The sequence below is a fragment of the Sphaerodactylus townsendi genome, linkage group LG07 (genome assembly GCF_021028975.2).
Source record: "Sphaerodactylus townsendi isolate TG3544 linkage group LG07, MPM_Stown_v2.3, whole genome shotgun sequence".
NCBI classification, from domain to species: domain Eukaryota; kingdom Metazoa; phylum Chordata; class Lepidosauria; order Squamata; family Sphaerodactylidae; genus Sphaerodactylus; species Sphaerodactylus townsendi.
In genome coordinates this window covers 70840542-70857454 of record NC_059431.1, presented here as the reverse complement: position 1 = coordinate 70857454, position 16913 = coordinate 70840542, and the positions used below count along the sequence as shown (strand labels likewise).

At 44.9% G+C, this 16913-nt stretch overlaps 1 protein-coding gene across 3 annotated transcripts in view; it reads right to left on the bottom strand.

Moving 5' to 3' along the window:
• The window catches only part of FRMD3 (FERM domain containing 3), a 178454-nt gene that overhangs the window by 46559 nt on the left and 114982 nt on the right, over nucleotides 1–16913 (bottom strand). For all 3 annotated transcript variants that reach the window (XM_048504705.1, XM_048504706.1, XM_048504707.1), the window contains exons 4-6: nucleotides 13434–13512; nucleotides 7187–7284; nucleotides 6250–6373 (exon numbers count right to left, since the gene is read on the bottom strand). In XM_048504705.1, the coding sequence (XP_048360662.1) occupies nucleotides 6250–6373; nucleotides 7187–7284; nucleotides 13434–13512 (301 nt within the window). The remainder of the gene's footprint in view (nucleotides 1–6249; nucleotides 6374–7186; nucleotides 7285–13433; nucleotides 13513–16913) is intronic.

The following is a 16913-nucleotide window of genomic DNA, read 5'->3' as shown; positions in this document are numbered from 1 at the left end:
TGGGCCCCAAAGCATCTAGAGCAAGAGTGCTCAAACCTGCACTTTTCTTTTCTACAAGAGCCTTGATCCAAAGGCCCAGCAGGCGATGGCGTGGCGGGTCTCGCTGGCTAACCCCTTTTCTTCAGCCCTTCCCACTAGTAGGGTGACCTTGACCACATTAGTCATCCCACGTCTGATCGTGGATTATGTCCCCACCTGCGTGCCTGGACGATGTGAAGCTTGCTCTTCGAAATGCTTCATCATACTTCAAGGCTGCTCGTCCCGAGGATCCGGGCTTTCAAAGCGTTGGCCCAGTGAGCAGCCAGGTGCCAGGCCCGCGCCAGAGGAATGAAACGCTCAATAAGTGCCATATACTCCGCCAAATCCTTTTGACCAGTTGTCAAAAGAACACTGCGGCTCTTTCGAGGCGTTCCTTTCTTTCTGGCGCCGCAGGGAACCAGACTCCTCAGGATCCTCTTCGCCGCAAAATGCGTGAAGAGGTCCACGTAGTACCGTCAGGGCTCTTTCTCTCAGTTTTCGGCAAATGGGAGCCGGAGGATCTCAGGATCCCATGCTGTTAAGCTGCCATCTCTGGATTCCCTGCACTGTCCGCTACAGCAAGGTCCCCTTTTCTCCTTTGCATTATCCACTGAGGCAGAGCTGGCACCTTTTCCCCTCGCTCCCAGTAATCCCCCGCTGCCTGGGCAGAGTCCTCATCCGTCGACTCACCCGACGAGGATGAGCTAGGGGAACGATGAGAACGACGAGAGGCCTTCTTCCCTCTACGTCTTGCTCTGGCGTGCTCTGGCCAACTGGCTTGAAGAGCCTGCCAACTCTGGACCCTGAACCAAGGGGCCCGCTGCTACTGCAGGAGCTAAGCCTTCGGAAGGTGGCTGGTGACCCAAGTTTTGCTGGGCCTGAGTCCCCACAAAGAAGGGAACGGAGGAACTCAAACTCTGTTGCTTGTTATTCCCTGCCAAAGCAGGCCCAGAGGAACCCGAGCTCTGCTGCAACTGAGTTCCCGCAAAAGGGGGAACAAAGGAACCCAAACCCTGCTGGACCTGAGTTCCTGCAAATGGGGGGGACATAGGAACCCAAGCTCTGCTGAATCTGAGGCCCCCTAAATGGGGGGCTGGGAGAATTGAGTCCTTGAGGAGGCCAAAGACCGGGATGCACCTGTTGGCTTCCCCCGAGACTTCCTAACCATTGTCCAAAGCCAGGGGCGGGGTTAAATTGCCCTGGCCAAACCATCCCAGGATTCACATTCATGCCCATGCCCACGTATGGAGCATATGGGTAGGGACATGACATGAAAACAGCACTTGAATTTGTAGGTAAACCACTTTGAGCAGCCGGAGCCACGAACCCTGCAGGATCGCTTGGCCCCGCCAGTGGAAAGGAGGCAGCTGATGGACCTGGGGGGTACCAGGCACTGGTTGTACCGGCGACCCCGGCGGGCTCTGCCCCGACTGAATTTGTGCTGGCAGGCCCACAGCGGATGTGGCACATGCCGCCGAGCTGGAAGGGGAGGCAAGAATCCCAGATTGAGCAGGAGTGGCGGGCATCCCCAGATTGTCATGGGGTGTTCCGCATCAGCCTCCCGGGCTACTACTAGAGTGGGTCCCAGTTGCTGCTGCGCCAAAGCCCTACTGGCCGCGGCCCGTGCCACATTCCGTGACCTCTTTTTGGTAGCTTTTGGCTTCGTGGCCATGGTACAGAATGCCCACTGAATATCGCCAACTGCAAAGTAAACTTATTATGAGCTATAAAATACAACTATAATATAAACCTATCAGTGTTAGCCAGCAGAAAATATCTTGTTTGTTTGTTGCTGCTTGTTCGTTTAGATAGGCAGGCCCATCCACGAACGAAATGGCCTGAAATCCTCTCCACCTGACTAACCAAACTGCCTGATATCCTATGGGAAGGGAGGGGGAGAGGGTTATGGAGGGACTAGCGCGGCTCTAGCGCGCTTGAAACGAAGGCCTAAAATGGCCGCCGCAAACAACGGCCCAAAATGGCCGCCGCTCTCCGCCAGCCGAGAGGCACGATCCAGGCGGCGGGGCCGCGGTCAAGCCGAAGTCAAAATCAACGCCGGAGCGAACGGCCGAATAAACCGCCACACCCGCGAGAGGCACAAAGCCGGCTCTCCGCTCCCCGAGCGGCAGGGAGACGGCCGCACTCACAGACCCTCACGAGGCCAGGAAGCGCTCACTGACCGAGCGGACGTGCCAACGCTCGCTCCGATCGCTCCCCTGCCCGACAAGCACCCGCTAACGAGCGGACGCCGCCCGTTCAAAGTCGACGCCACCCGTTTAAAGTAGGCAGGTTGGGGGGTGGGGGGGGGACTTCCCTGCACGCCCCCCGCTTCCCTCCAGTGCCTGATTCCCTTCTAGGCTGTGTAGGAAGGATCGTGCGATCCCCTCTCTCAACGAGGCCGCCAAAGAAGAAACGCTACCAGGCAGCAGTCTCCTTTCAAACCTGCCGGCCTCGAAAAGAGGCCGGCCCCCACCGACGCAGCCCTTATATAGGCTGCTCTGAAGCCCTCGTCACGTGCCGGTACCCGGCCACGTGACAGGCTCAGCCGGCCGGTGGGGGAGAGGTTTGCATTCCTTCCTCCCCCCCTGCAACGTCGTCCCAGGCTGAAGCCTGGGACGCGATTTATGGTGGCAGCATTTATAACTATAGATTAGTTTACCTTCCCTCCTTCTTACTATCTCCTTCTTACTATCCTTATTCCTCCAATACTGTCTTCCCTTTACTCCAGGTTTTCTCCTACAAGCCCTTTACCATGCCTCCCTGGCCATGTCTCACTGCTGCTCTTCACAAGGAGGCTTCTGATTGCTTGTTTCGGCTACCACATGGTGTGCAGGCAGTTGCACACCGACCAGCTGGTGTGCAGACAGTTGTTCACCACCACGGGTATCACCAGCTCCTTTTGATCATCCAAGGTATACAAATATGACTCTTTCCACTTCCTCAGGTTCTAGGCCAGTGGTTCTCAACTTGGGGGTCGGGACCCCTTTGGGGGTCGAATGACCCTTTCACAGGGGTCGCCTAAGACTCTCTGCATCAGTGTTCTCCATTTGTAAAATGGATAAATGTTAGGACTGGGGGTTACTACAACATGAGGAACTGTATTAAAGGGTCGCAGCATTAGGAAGGTTGAGAACCACTGTTCTAGGCACATGGATGGGGTCCCAACCCAAAGTGACTGTCACAATTTTGTCATATATGATTCACATCAGATTTTTTCATATTAAATGTATATTTGTATTTCATATTTGAGTTAGCATGGTTAAGAGTGGTGTAGTAGTTAAGAATCAGGTTGGATTCCCCACTCCTCTGCCTGAAGCCTTCTGGATGACCTTGGGTTAGTCACAGTTTTCTCAGCTCTCAACTTACACAGAGGCAGGCAATATCAAACCACCATAAATGTCTCTTGCCTTGAAAATGCTAAGGGGTTGCAAGTTGATGATATTTTGGACACACACATATCATACTAGGGGTAAGAATATTTATTGTATCACATAGCACACATTGTCCAATCAGAAACATACTGTGGGTGAAATTTTGGTGAAACTGGAGTTCTTTCTGTGATTACAGGTCACCTGCTCTGCCATGGAATTCCTCCTTGAAGTCTTTCCCATTCTTTCTGTCGTTGCAACAAACTCTGTAACCAGGGCTGTTTCAACATGTTCCATGTAGATGGAACAGTGAGATGTAAATATATGCTACATAGGTACAATTGGTACAGAATAGAAGTTATTTTTACTGTGAGGTTAAGAGCTCGTGTATCTAATCTGGAGGAACCGGGTTTGATTCCCAGCTCTGCTGCCTAAGCTGTGGAGGCTTATCTGGGGAATTCAGATTAGCCTGTACACTCCCACACACGCCAGCTGGGTGACCTTGGTCTAGTCACAGCTTCTTGGAGCTCTCTCAGCCCCACCTACCTCACAGGGTGTTTGTTGTGAGGGGGGACGCGAAAGGAGATTGTAAGACCCTTTGAGTCTCCTGCAGGAGAGAAAGGGGGATATAAATCCAAACTCTTCCTCCTCCTCCTCCTCCTCTTCCTCCTCTTCTTTTTCTTCGTCTTCTTCTACTGCTGGTGCAATTATTTTACTTTTTTATCTGACATTTAACTGATGTTTTATATTCTTTCATTTTATCATTTTTGCTGCTCATTTTTCACCTTCTGTTTCGTTTTATTTATTGTATTTTGTTGGTTTTACTCAAAACTGCTTTGGACATCGTGCATGGAAATGCAAATAAAATCTATCAAGAACAGTGGAATAACATAAATGTTAAACTATAATAAATAAAAAATGTAGTTTTCTGTAGGTACTGGCAACCAATTAGCTGCTCTCTGGGTCATTCATGTATTAAGCAAGTAAAAACATTTAAGTATCTTGGCATTACCTTTAGGTACAACTTCAAATGGTCTACCTATAGATCTGAAGTGACAACAGCAGCTAAATGTTCACTAGCAGGTGTTGCCCAGTTTTACTTCTGTAAGGGAAACCAATCTGTTCCAGCCATGATCTACATGCTAAAACCCAAAATATCTCCACAAATAGTGTAGGGAATCCCAGTCTGGATTCAGAAATTTGACGCCAAAATGGAGAAATATCAAGCATCCTTTCTCTGCAAAATACTCAGCATTCCAAATTGTGTCACCTATGCAACACTATGCCTAGAAATGGGGATGCTATATTTGCAAATGAAAGCCTGGGTCCAACTGATTAAATTTTGGCTATAGCTGAGTTTCAGATCTAACAATGATAGCCTATTATTCCACATGCTTGAAGACAAATACATTTTGGATTGGTCCAAATTGTTATGATCTAAGTTCAGCAAAACTGGCATAGCCCTGAAGTCCTTGGCACCCTGCAAGGAAAACAATATTCTGCATGAAAAAAAAATTTTTTAAAGGAGAGGCTGCAGTGTTTGGGATTCTTTAGTTTGGAGAGGAGACGTCCGAGGGGGGATATGATTGAAGTCTATACAATTATGCATGGGGTAGAAAATGTTGACAGAGAGAAATTTCTCTCTCTTTCTCACAATACAAGAACCAGGGGGCATACATTGAAAATGCTGGGGGGAAGAATAAGGACTAATAAAAGGAAACACTTCTTCACGCATCAAGGTGACTGGTGTTTGGAATATGCTGCCACAGGAGGTGGTGATGGCCACTAACCTGGACAGCTTTAAAAAGGGCTTGGACAGATTTATGGAGGAGAAGTTGATCTATGGCTACCAATCTTGATCCTCTTTGACCTGAGATTGCAAATGCCTTAGCAGACCAGGTGCTCAGGAGCACCAGCAGCAGAAGGCCATTGCTTTCACATCCTGCACGTGAGCTCCCAAAGGCACCTGGTGGACCACTGCGATTAGCAGATTGCTGAACTAGATGGACTCTGATCTGATCCACCAGGCTCTTTCTTATGTTCTTATGTTCTTATGAAATCATTGATAGGCGCAGGACAAAAGCCCCAGCTTTCAGAGCAGAAGCTCTGGCCAGTTTAAAAATAAAACCATCCCAAAGTCTCAGTGTTCAAATGATTTACTGTTCTTTCAAAAACTGCGCAGCTCGGGAACTCTCCTATAGCAAGCGGAAGGGAGGAGGGTTCGAAGCACTGCTGTCTGTGTAGCATATTTTATACATGTACAAAACATACCTCCCTGTCCCTTGCGCATTGTCTGGTTCAAGAGGATGTACAGACTGATCATCTCATCACCCCACTCTTCACCCACCTTGCACATTTATTTGGTCAAAACCTTAATCAAAAACATCTTATGTAAAGGTTTCTATAACAACTAACGGCTACTATATCAACTAAGTTTCTATTTTGCCTTTATCTATTTTGTAAGCTTCTGCCTGCTTCCTTATCTCTTGTGAGAGGTCATTCCCGAATTCCTAGGTGTTTACCAGACTTTCTGCAAAGTTCAGTGTTCCTTTCATGAGCCTCTCCTAGTCTTTTAGCTAATATATTTTTCATATAAGCTGCTTAATTCTTTGTGTGTTGCTTCTACTATGCTTTGTGTGATTAAAGTATATTTCCCTTATAGCTTAAAACATTATAAGCTATCCTATCATCATGAACACCAAGACCTGCTATCTACAAATGTGAGTGTATTATACTGAATTTTTAAATTTATGCATATCTGTTTTGCCCACACTAAAGTAATGTGCATGATGGAAAACACAAACCTCCTTTTAGCAGAAGGAACCAACATATAACAGTTCTTTCAAGCATTAAGCTAAATTACCTGAATTCATTTTTATGTATTTCAGCTATTTTTCTTTCCAGCTTTTGGGACTGTTTGGGAAAAATCTTAAAGTCACCAATATAATTGTCCAGTTGTTCATCAGGATCATAGTCACCAAGCTCAGCTGTGAAAAGAGAGGAAGAGAATAAAATGTTTTATAAATAAGCTGGCAAACTCCTAGCCAGTGAAAAAAAAACAGGCATCATCCACATAGAAAGATTTGTGCAAATTATCTTAACAGTTGCCAGATGGATGAAATTTCCCAGGATTCTATTGGAAACGAGCGGGCAGATAACAATATTTGTTTTTATTATTTAACGTTTTATTATTTTTATTTGAGAATTCTTCTAAAATCATGTATTATGTTCTGGGTTGTCCCTTTGAGTACATAATGGCCTATACCATCCCCAACCACTTATTGCTATAAGCCCAACCTTAATTGTCTGAGGCAACTACAGCTGTGTATCTAAGTTTCAGAGATTTTAAATGACTTCAGATGCATGTATTTTGTGATAATCTCTCTTACGCCAATAAAGGTCAAATGAATGCACTACAGCTGTGCTGAAAGTAGCAGTAGCTACAGGTAGGAAGGATGGCAGAAGTGTCACTATCCCTGCCTGTCCCCCACTTTCCACACACACTGACTCCAGTTCTCCTGTGGCAGCATCAAAACCACTAGGATTATCAGTACCTCAATATTGCTGAAGCAGCATGAGGCAAAGGATTGGGCAGGGGAATGGGAGTCAGACAAGGGCTGTTTGCTACAGCTGAAAGGCCAGTTGCATTCAGTTTACACACTGGTTCACTTCCACATAGTGCAGGGCAGAAACTGAAGACAGTTCAGTTGTATGACTAATTACAATTCATTTTTAAAATATTTTATAGCCTTTGATATTGAAACAAATATTTCTGTCAAGATGCTATTTGTTGCACTTACCTTGAACAATACATGCACCCAGATAAGCAGCATCAGAAAAAGAGCATAGCAAACGGCCATGGAAAATATCTCTTTTGATTTGTAGATACATGAGGTACCTGCATCATATAGAAAAAGTATATTTGTAAAAAAGACACATCTTCTAATTGTTATTACATGTACAAGATGTATGTTGCCTTTGTACTTCATAATATAATGCTAAGGCTTCATAGAGACAGCGCAGGAAAGAAAGTTTAGTCTCATAAAAATTTGATTGCTCAAAATGTATTAACTTTTAAAATTTCAATTATGGTCATTATTTTCTTCCCACTCTATATATCACATTCCAATAATGCAAAGATTAAAGAAAAATGAACAATATAGATTTAAAATACAACTTATAAATAAACATGGGTTGCAACATCCAGAAATGAGGACTGAAAGCTGGCACAACAAAGCATTGCATGGCCAATTTCTGGAAAGAAAGAAGCTCAAGGACAAGGTGGACATTGAAAAGACCTGGCTGTTGTTAGCAACTGGAATTCTGAAAAAGGAAACTGAATAGTTTATTTTAGCTAAATAGGCTAAACTGTGAATGTTTGGAGACAGGGTTTGGGCTCACGGGAGGTAAAATGAACAGCTTCTCTCAGGAGATTTTGGATTTCTCAGCCTGACTTTTGTGATAAAGCAGGCAAGTGTAGTGACTGCTTTAGAAGGAGACTACAATTGCCTCAGAACCCAGAAGAGTCGCTAAAGATTTGTGGTTTCTGGGAAGAGCTGATATTTACTCTATGAGAATCCTGCGGTTGAAGAAAGTCTAATATTCAACTCAAAAATAAAGGCTTGGCTGTTATTTTGTTGATTTATAATTTGATTTCTAGGTTACCATTCTCCTGGAGGGCTCAGGGCAGCTTACAATAATGACAATAAAATCCACACAATTCCTATAAAAACTGTTCTCTGTAATTAGTAGTTGACACAATTAAGAGTTTTCTGTAAATATTTTTATGTACCTTTACTACACAGTGTTCTGAAATAAGTTACTCTCTTTTATCCTGTTTCCCTGATATCTCCTATGGAATAATTGCATTTAGAATCTGAAAGAACTTTGGGGTAGAGACCCCTCCAGTAGAACTATGCTGTATGCTACGTCTATTCAAACAGCATTTTAAACCCAAAGCCAACTAGTTCCAAACAAAAAAAAAAGTCTTCCAGAGCCTCTGTTCCAAGCAAAAACAGTGTCTTCATATCACATGGCAAACTGCCTTTGAAACTGGAGGCAGTCTCAATGGATGTGGCTTGCTCTTCAACGGAAGTAAGTCAAAACAACTCCTTGACAGCCATCTGTGTACTTAAATACCTTTTGTATCCCAGCCCTTCTGTCTGGAAAATTGTGTTTTTTAATAGCTCAAAAGTTCTTATTAGCATTGTCCAACACTATAAAATCCATTATTGCTGTGCTGTGTTTGTAACGGCCCTTTTAATGGGATTTCCCTAATGTAATCTTTGGCCATCATAGTGCATCAAGCCTACTTTTAAACATGCACATTTCCTGATTACAGGTGGCTCGAGAGAGATAAGTTGTTGCAATGATAATGTAAAAAAATGATAATGTAAAATGTTTTAATTCACAATGACAATGTGCTTAAAGAGTCTCCAAAATAATAATTTTGAGGCAAAGCACTAGCCTCTCTAGTAACTTATAATAACACTGTCAAGTTGTGTAAATCATTTTGCACTACTTGGGGTATGATAGAAAGCCCAAGAGTAAATCTGAGAAACTGTTCACCTTTCTAGTGAGAACAGATACAAGTACTACAGAAGCATTTAATATTTTCATTTTCATTCTTGTTACAGTTTTGTATGAGAAATATAAGATCGTCTGACACTATGAATTCATATTTTTTCATATTTCCATGTACTGAGGGAAAGGGTTGAATGTAAGATAATGTAGAAAATGTTTTAGGAAGGAATTAATCCATAGCCAGGGTCCCTGACCTGTGGCCCACAGGTCACATGTTGCCCCTGAGCTCATTCTGTGAGGCCCTCCAACCAGTTCATTCGCTGCTTTCACTCTGAAGGGATTTTCCACACAGTTCTCCCTGCATCAAGAGGTATCACCTACTGCTGTTCTTCATGTCCCTTGCTTGCAAAAAATATAATAACAGGGTTTCTTGGGGTCTCCATGGTTCCTTCTGTGAGCCCCGTCTTGGTTTTATCCTCTATACTAGCATTTTGGCCATTCTGGGTGCTTTGCTAGCTAAAAAGCCCAAGGTGCCCATACTTCTCAGCTTCCTTTCTCCTCAGCTGCCAATTTGCTTCTCATGACTGAGGCTTGACTGGCAGGCAGTGATGTGTATGGGCACTGTTACCTAGTTTAACAGGGCCATAACAGCACCCTGTATATAATGGTGTGTAGAGCAGTAAAAAATATTGGTCTGAACTGGAATAAACTGAAAGGCATCACAACTGGTAGTGCAAAAATATGATAGGTAGTAAAACTGATGTAGTTGCAAGAATCAGTGAAGAGATACTGAAATGAAATAGTATACAACCCATGCAATTTCACAGCATTGTCCATCAGCAAGCCTTGTGCAGTAAGATTCTTCAGTGGAGAAGTGTAGTGCATATTATATCTAGCATTAATTATATCAAGCATCGTGGTCGTACTCTGTGGCAATCTCCCTCCCTCTCCTGTGGGCAGGGCTGACAAGCCGTCCCACCATCCCTTTCCGAGGTGTTGGTCTCCTCGCCAGTAGCCCCGGTCTTTGGGGCTCTCAATGAAGTCAGGTGCCTGAACCACAGGGTGCCAACGGAGGGGGGAGAAGCACCCTCCCTACACTAGGCTCGGGTTCCCGGCCCGTCTGCTAGGGGTGCCGCCGTCAGTCTCCCTCCCTCCTCTTCCCACTCTTCCTCCTTCCGCTCCTCCTGCTCCTTCTGCTCCTTCCCCTCCACCTCCCGGCTTCCACAACGCCCTCCCACGTCCCATCGCGCCAAGCCTCTCCCGCCCGTCATTTCCTGCCTTATAAGCCCTCACCGGGGCTTCTGGGGCGTTCCCTGCCTCACCCCAACACTCAGCTGCTGGTCCGACAAGCCCCAGCTGAGCTGCCACGTGGCCGCTTCCCTGCTCTTCCGGCCCTCCACTGGTGCTCCGTTGCAGCGACCCCCGGACACACTCATTGTCACTTTCAAATTTTTCTCTCAGATGCATAATATGCAGATATATTGTACCATGCAGAAGAAGTCAGACGGTTTAGCAAAGGCAAAATCTTCAAAAAAAAATCAGTCTTTTATCATGAAGTTGATGTCTTTCTCAAAGAGAAAGGAAAAGGTCAAGAAGTACTTTCTGACCCTGAATGAATTTTTGATTTGGCTTTTTTCACTCATATCAAAGAGCATCTGAACATGGTAAATCTAAGGTTACAGGGGAAAGAAAAGTTTGTGTGTGACATGTATTCTGAATTGAAAGCTTCTTGAAGCAAAACTAAACATTTTTGTAAAGCAAGTTAGTGAAGGTAACTTTTCAAACCTTTTATACTGTAGTGGACTAAAATTTCAGAAGCATGGGAATTCACATATCAATGCTGAAAAAAACATCAAAGTACTGAATCTACTGTACGCGGAATTACAGAACAGACTGACTGACTGATTGCCATAAGCATGGAAAGAAAATTAGAATGCTTCAGGATCCATTTGAAGCAGCACCCAAAGATGCAAGTAACTTTTTTTGGCATGTGTCTGGGTGGAATTCATTTGCAACTGTTATGAGGATAAAATGGAAGAGGAGAGAACAATGTATGTCACCCTGAGTTACTTGGAGGAAGGGTGGGATACAAATGTAACTAAATGAACAGTAACCTAATCTTGCCTCAGTTGCTGGTCATTTGCAGTTAGCAGCCAAAAACCAGTGAATTTTGTTCTCTGAGGTTAGTTCCTGAATATAAGAAGTGGCATTTTGTTGCAGCCCTCACCTTGTGGAATTGCTTGTCTGAAGTCAGGAGGGCTCCCATGTCCCTATCATTCCACCAAGTATGTGAAATGGAGTTGTTCAGGACAGCTCTTCTATAAAGCAGCAGGGTTATACTATAACAGAAAAGTTCAGGGAAGGTGCTTTATAATGGGAAAGGGACTCTGTATAGGACGTATGATCAGTTTGCTGCACACATTATCCTATTGTTGTGTCATTGTTTTCCACTAAGGTTCTTCGTTATATCAACACTCTGTATCATGCCTAATATACTATGCTCATTCAGACTTCGGTAATCCCAGTCCTGGTACATTGTTCATTAGATGTTTCCTGATATTTATAGTATCATCCTACACTCTGCTTAGTAGGTGCCTCTTTTTATGGACTGTTATTGGCTTACATTGTGTAATCCTCTCTGAGAGTGAGAAAGGTAGACTATACATACAGTAAATAAATATGACGGAGCATTCCTTGTTCAAACACCCACCTGTAATCTAATGCAGCCTAAACTTGCATAAAAGCAAATTGTAATTTATAATGTTAAATTGTTTTCCTTGTTTATTTTATTGCATGATGCAATTAGCTGTTGAAAAATTTCCTTTGCAAACATAGAAGTCTGCTTGTTGCTTCTTTGGGGATAACTGGAAATCAATTAAATGATTACTGAATAGCAAATTCCTCATACAATAACACTTCTGAAAACAGATATAAGACATCAGTTTATAAAATATTTCCCACCTTTCGAGTCCCATTATAAATGCAATGGGTAATGTTACAAAAAGAAGTTAAAAGGGAGTTAAAGCAGCACACTTATTTTTGCTACATTTTATGACTTTAGGATCACTGTTCCTCTCATGATATATAACAATATTACTCATTGCTCTGTGAAAAATCATTACAACCCACAGAAGAAAATTGGCACTGTCAGCAAACAGGGTAAATTCTATTCAGTGTGCTGTCAAAATAAACAGACATGCATTTGACAGAGCCTCTCCCTGAGGATGCTGAGGTAATTTTTTTCCAGACAGAAGTAATTTGAAATAGTACTACCCTTGACAAAATAGTTTATAATGCTTCCTGCCAAAACACAGTGCGGGGTTTGTTGTTGCGGATTTGAGGGATGCTTGTTTTTCATTTGTTTGCTTGCTTATTTGAACCTACACTTCCAACTGAAAAGCAAGTAAGGCAAAAAAAAAAAAGATCAAGAAGTCAATCAGTCACCACCCTGTTTTTAATTACGTTTCTATAAAAAATAGGAGATGTATTTTTTCACTGTAGCATTTTCCATTCATCAAGCATGTATATTCCACTCCCATAATGACACAGAAAATCTTCCTTTAATGGAGTCCCCCTCCCTTTTGCAACAGTTAGATTCTTGAACCCAGCATATCCTGTGAAGGGCCCTGAGCCTTCTCAGGGGACTGAACCTCATGGTTTGCACAACTGTATTTATAAAGGATTTGCCCATGAACAGTTTAGTAAACTCAATTTTGTGTATGCATTACAGATCATTATAGTAAACAATGCCAGAGCTTGCAGCAGAGGGCCTTTCCCCACTTACCTTCTGCTGCGCGCTACTCGGGCCAAGTACCGCGGGGTCCCGCAGCACTCCCCACTACAGGGGCGGTGACAACACAGCCGCCCCAACGCTGCTGCTGTCACGCCCCCTCAGTGCGTGTCATTCCTGGCGCTGGAGAAAGCAGTAACACAGCTGACTTTGACGCACCCGATGCAGAAGCCAGTGGTTGTTAGGGGAAGCAAGAAGGCGGGCGTTTCAGAAATGACGCGCGTGAGTGAGTGAGTGCTTGCTTAGCTCGATGGTGGTAGAGGGAAAAGTGGGGAAAGGCCCAGAATCTGCTGCCAAGGTTCAGGTGCATGAATGTGTATACCATGGGCTAGATCTCACAGTTCATCAGCAGACAGCACTAACAGCTGCAGGACCTCCAGCCTCTCCCCCAGCAGAGTTCGGAGGCTGCAGGAGGAAAGGGGATGAAATCACTCCCTTCTGCCTCTTGGGTAGCAGTGCTCATGGACTAGGCAGAAGGGAGCAATTTCTCTGACTCCTCACCTCCCCACTGCAGACTTCTGACCTGCACAGCTATTACTCTATGCCTTGCCAAGTGACGTCTTACATAACTGTTCACCGAAGAGCCCCTTTCAAGCTCCCCAAACCTCCTTTTAAAACTCCTAAAAATGCATGCAAAATGAAAGTTAGCAGAAGTGCAAAATGTTTAGTATACAGGATGATACAGTTGCCTATGATCCTAAGATATCAGTTAATACACAGACAACAAAAAATACCTGGTAAGCTCTTCTTTAATCTTCAAGGGTTCATGTGGGTAGAATTTCACTCTAAAGCACATGGTATATGGTGGATGAGCTGAAACATTATAAAGAAAAAGCATGAGAACAGCTGTAAAAAACATGGCTTCTTCCACACTGCAGGACAGGTTCCCAACAGTTTTCCAGAATAGCTGGTGAGATGCAGTGCACCAAATAAAAAAGAAAATAAACAAAAAGAAGGTACAATGTATGATAAGGAAGCTCAAAGCATAAGCAGGATTATTTTTTTGCTGTCAAATCATATCTGACTTGTGCCTACTGGCATAGTGAGGGGTGTGAGGGGGTGTCAGGGTCTAGAGTCCTGGACATCACTTGGGAGAGTCACATTCCTACGCATTGCCAGGCTGCTTCCTTGCCTAGCAGCTGTGCCCTGAACTCCCCATGGAGTTCAGGACAAGGGCACAATTGAAGTGGGGCGGTCCCATTCGATGCTGGGCTCAGTTCTCTCTGGTCCAGCTTCAAGTCTGCAGTTTAAAGCTTGATCCAAGCCCCACTCAGCCCAGCATCAAACTATCAGCTGGACTGATTGGCTCCAGTTTCGTAGGTTGGTGCTGTCCCCAAGCTCCACCTTCAGTGAGGGCTCAGGCTGAGTTTTAAGCTGCATGCCTAAAGCTTGCAGTTTAAAGCTGGACTGGGCCGAGCTGAGCCAGCGTCAAACAAGCATGTCCTGCTCCCAAACTCCACATGGAGCTCAAGGTGGCAGTTCAGTCCTGCTGGCTGGCATTCAACTTCACCCATGCCCCAAACTCCACGGGGAGTTCAGAGCCAGGGCAGAGTTGCGAGGGGAGCAAGGAGCAATTGCAAGGGAGGAGAGTGGCACTCAGGGTGAGACATTGGGTTTGCCTGAGCACCGTTGTGCATAGCTACACCCCTGTTTATGGCAACCCCTAATAGGGTTTTCAAGGCAAGAGATGTTAAAGATAGTCTGCCGTTGCTTGGCTTCTAAGGAATAGATAATCTATCTAAACCAAAAGTTTGTGGACTTCAATGCTATATACATTTTTCACAGATAAATCTCACCACAAAGTGAACAACTCCTGATTCTTTGGTATTTTTGGACAACATTATGGGTTTTTGTACTAAGAATCCAGATATGGACGATAATTTCCAGTCCAGGATCCTGCAGCCAGGAGCAAGAACTCAAAGGTAAGCAATCAGAGGGTTTTCTTTGCTGAGACAGCCAAGCTCCTAGTGCAGTGGTTCTCAACCTGTGGGTCACGACCCCTTTGGGGGTCGAACGACCCTTTCACAGGGGTCGCCTAAGACTCTCTGCATCAGTGTTCTCCATCTGTAAAATGGATAAATGTTAGGGTTGGGGGTCACCACAACATGAGTAACTGTATTAAAGGGTCACATCATCAGGATGGTTGAGAACCACTGTCCTAGTGCTTATAACTGGCTTTACCCATCTGCAGACCTCATATAACATACAGTGTTATTATTAGGTATCTTGTACAGCAACCTTTAGAGCTATTAACTCAAGACCCACTTATACTCCTTGGAAGACTTTATCAATGACTGTATCAATGACTGTACCATACTTATTTATTCAATTTGTTGACTAACATAACTTTGTAGATAAATGGTCATTTGAAATAAAGGGTTGCATCTTTTATGAACGTTTCACTTTTTCTGTTGTTTGGCAAGAATAGGAAGCATAAGCAGCTTTTTCAAGTGGCAGTAAAATCAATATTTTGCTGTTGGTTTTTGTACTGGTACTCATATATGTTTTATGCAAATGACAGTTATTAGAAATGTAGCTATTAAATGCAGTTGAGTTTTAATTAGGTATATTGTAAAATACATGACGTGTCCTCTATGTGACCAGACTACTGATGCCTCTAGTTCAGTATGACTTTTTATGAGAGAGGGCTGATTATAAACGGCAGCTCTACCCTAAGCTCTACCCTGCAGCAAGGACAGCACAGCCGCCCCCAGCACAGCTGCCCCACAGGAGCGCCCAGCACTGTCCCTCTGCCAGCCTCGGGCACTCTGGCCAGCACCGCCGTCGCTGAGGGATTCTGCTTCCACCGAGGCATCTGCCTGCTGGAGACAGGCACCGTGGACAACGTGTCCAAGTGGGTAAGAGAGCCCCGGAGTGCTTGAGGCCACCCCTGCTTTGCCGTCACATCCCAGTCTGAGCTACTCTCACCGGTCTTTCCTCCTTTCTCTTTGGGCTCCCCTCCTCCTGCCACACCTGCCCTACCTCACCTCAGCCGTTCTGCCTACCCAGTGACAAAGGTAGCTTTATTCCTGCTCCCCCATCATCTCTTCGCTCTCCAGTCTCTCTGCCCTTCCTTTCCCTCTCCTGCTGTCAAATTCCTTTGCCCTGAACTCCGTCCTGTCCTGTCTTTTTCCTCACACCTTCCCTCTTCTCTTCCCCACCAGCCTCTGTTCTTCTTCTACTCCACAGCTTCCCATATCAGTCCTTGTCTCTGCCATTGCTTCTGTGCATTCAGACCTGGAAGATTTCCCTCATTTCCAAACAATCTCAGCCTTTTGTCTGGTCTGTATGCCATTTGACAGTATTGTTCTCCCCTCGCCAAGAGAGGCGGTTCAGAGGGAGAAGGGAACACCAGGGTGTCCTTTTCACAAATGCAAGTTGTATATGCTGTAGCCGTCTGGGAAAGTGCAAGCTTTTATCCCCATAATTCCCTTTGTAAATGAGGGTTTTGGTAATTGGTGGGAGGGAAATATTGGGGTATAGTCTGAAAAAGGGTTCGGCAGCTGCCAGTTTACAAATACTGGATTGGAACATAGTAAATCTATCAGAAATGCTTTCTGTAGCATTACCTGCTTGCAAAGCCTCTCATTTCCTCCTAGTGATAGTGGAATAGTCAAAAAGCTACACACGGGTTGAGAAGGTGAAACACAGGAGCAGGATGCTTGTAGAGAAAACTGGGATATGACACCCTATCATACCCTTCAGTTTACCTTTGTAGTACTGTGCTGTTTCCTTACTTTAAAAATAAATGGGAGAATTACCTTCTCCCAGAGCACCTTCCCTTGCCACTCTCCTCACCCCTAGCCATCCCTTGTCACCCTTCCCCACCCTAATACTCACCTTCCAACCTCCAATACTCACCTTCTACCCTTCCCCAATTCCTAGCCACACCTGCCAACCTGCCCACCACCCAAATCTCACCTTGTTACCCTTCCCCACTTCAAGCCACACCTTGCCACTCTCCCCACGTTAATAATCACTTCCCAATCCTCCCCCACCTCTAGTCACACCTTCCAACCCTTCCCCACCCCAAGCCTCACTTTGCCATCCTCCCCCTACTCGAATACTCACCTTCCTACCCTTCCCCACCCTAATACTCACCTTCCCCACCCCTAGCCTCGCCTTCCAACTCTCCTTTACCCCAAGCTTTAACTTACAACCTTGTCACCCTGTTCCACCAGAACCCTCACCTTTCTACCCTCCCCGACCCCAAT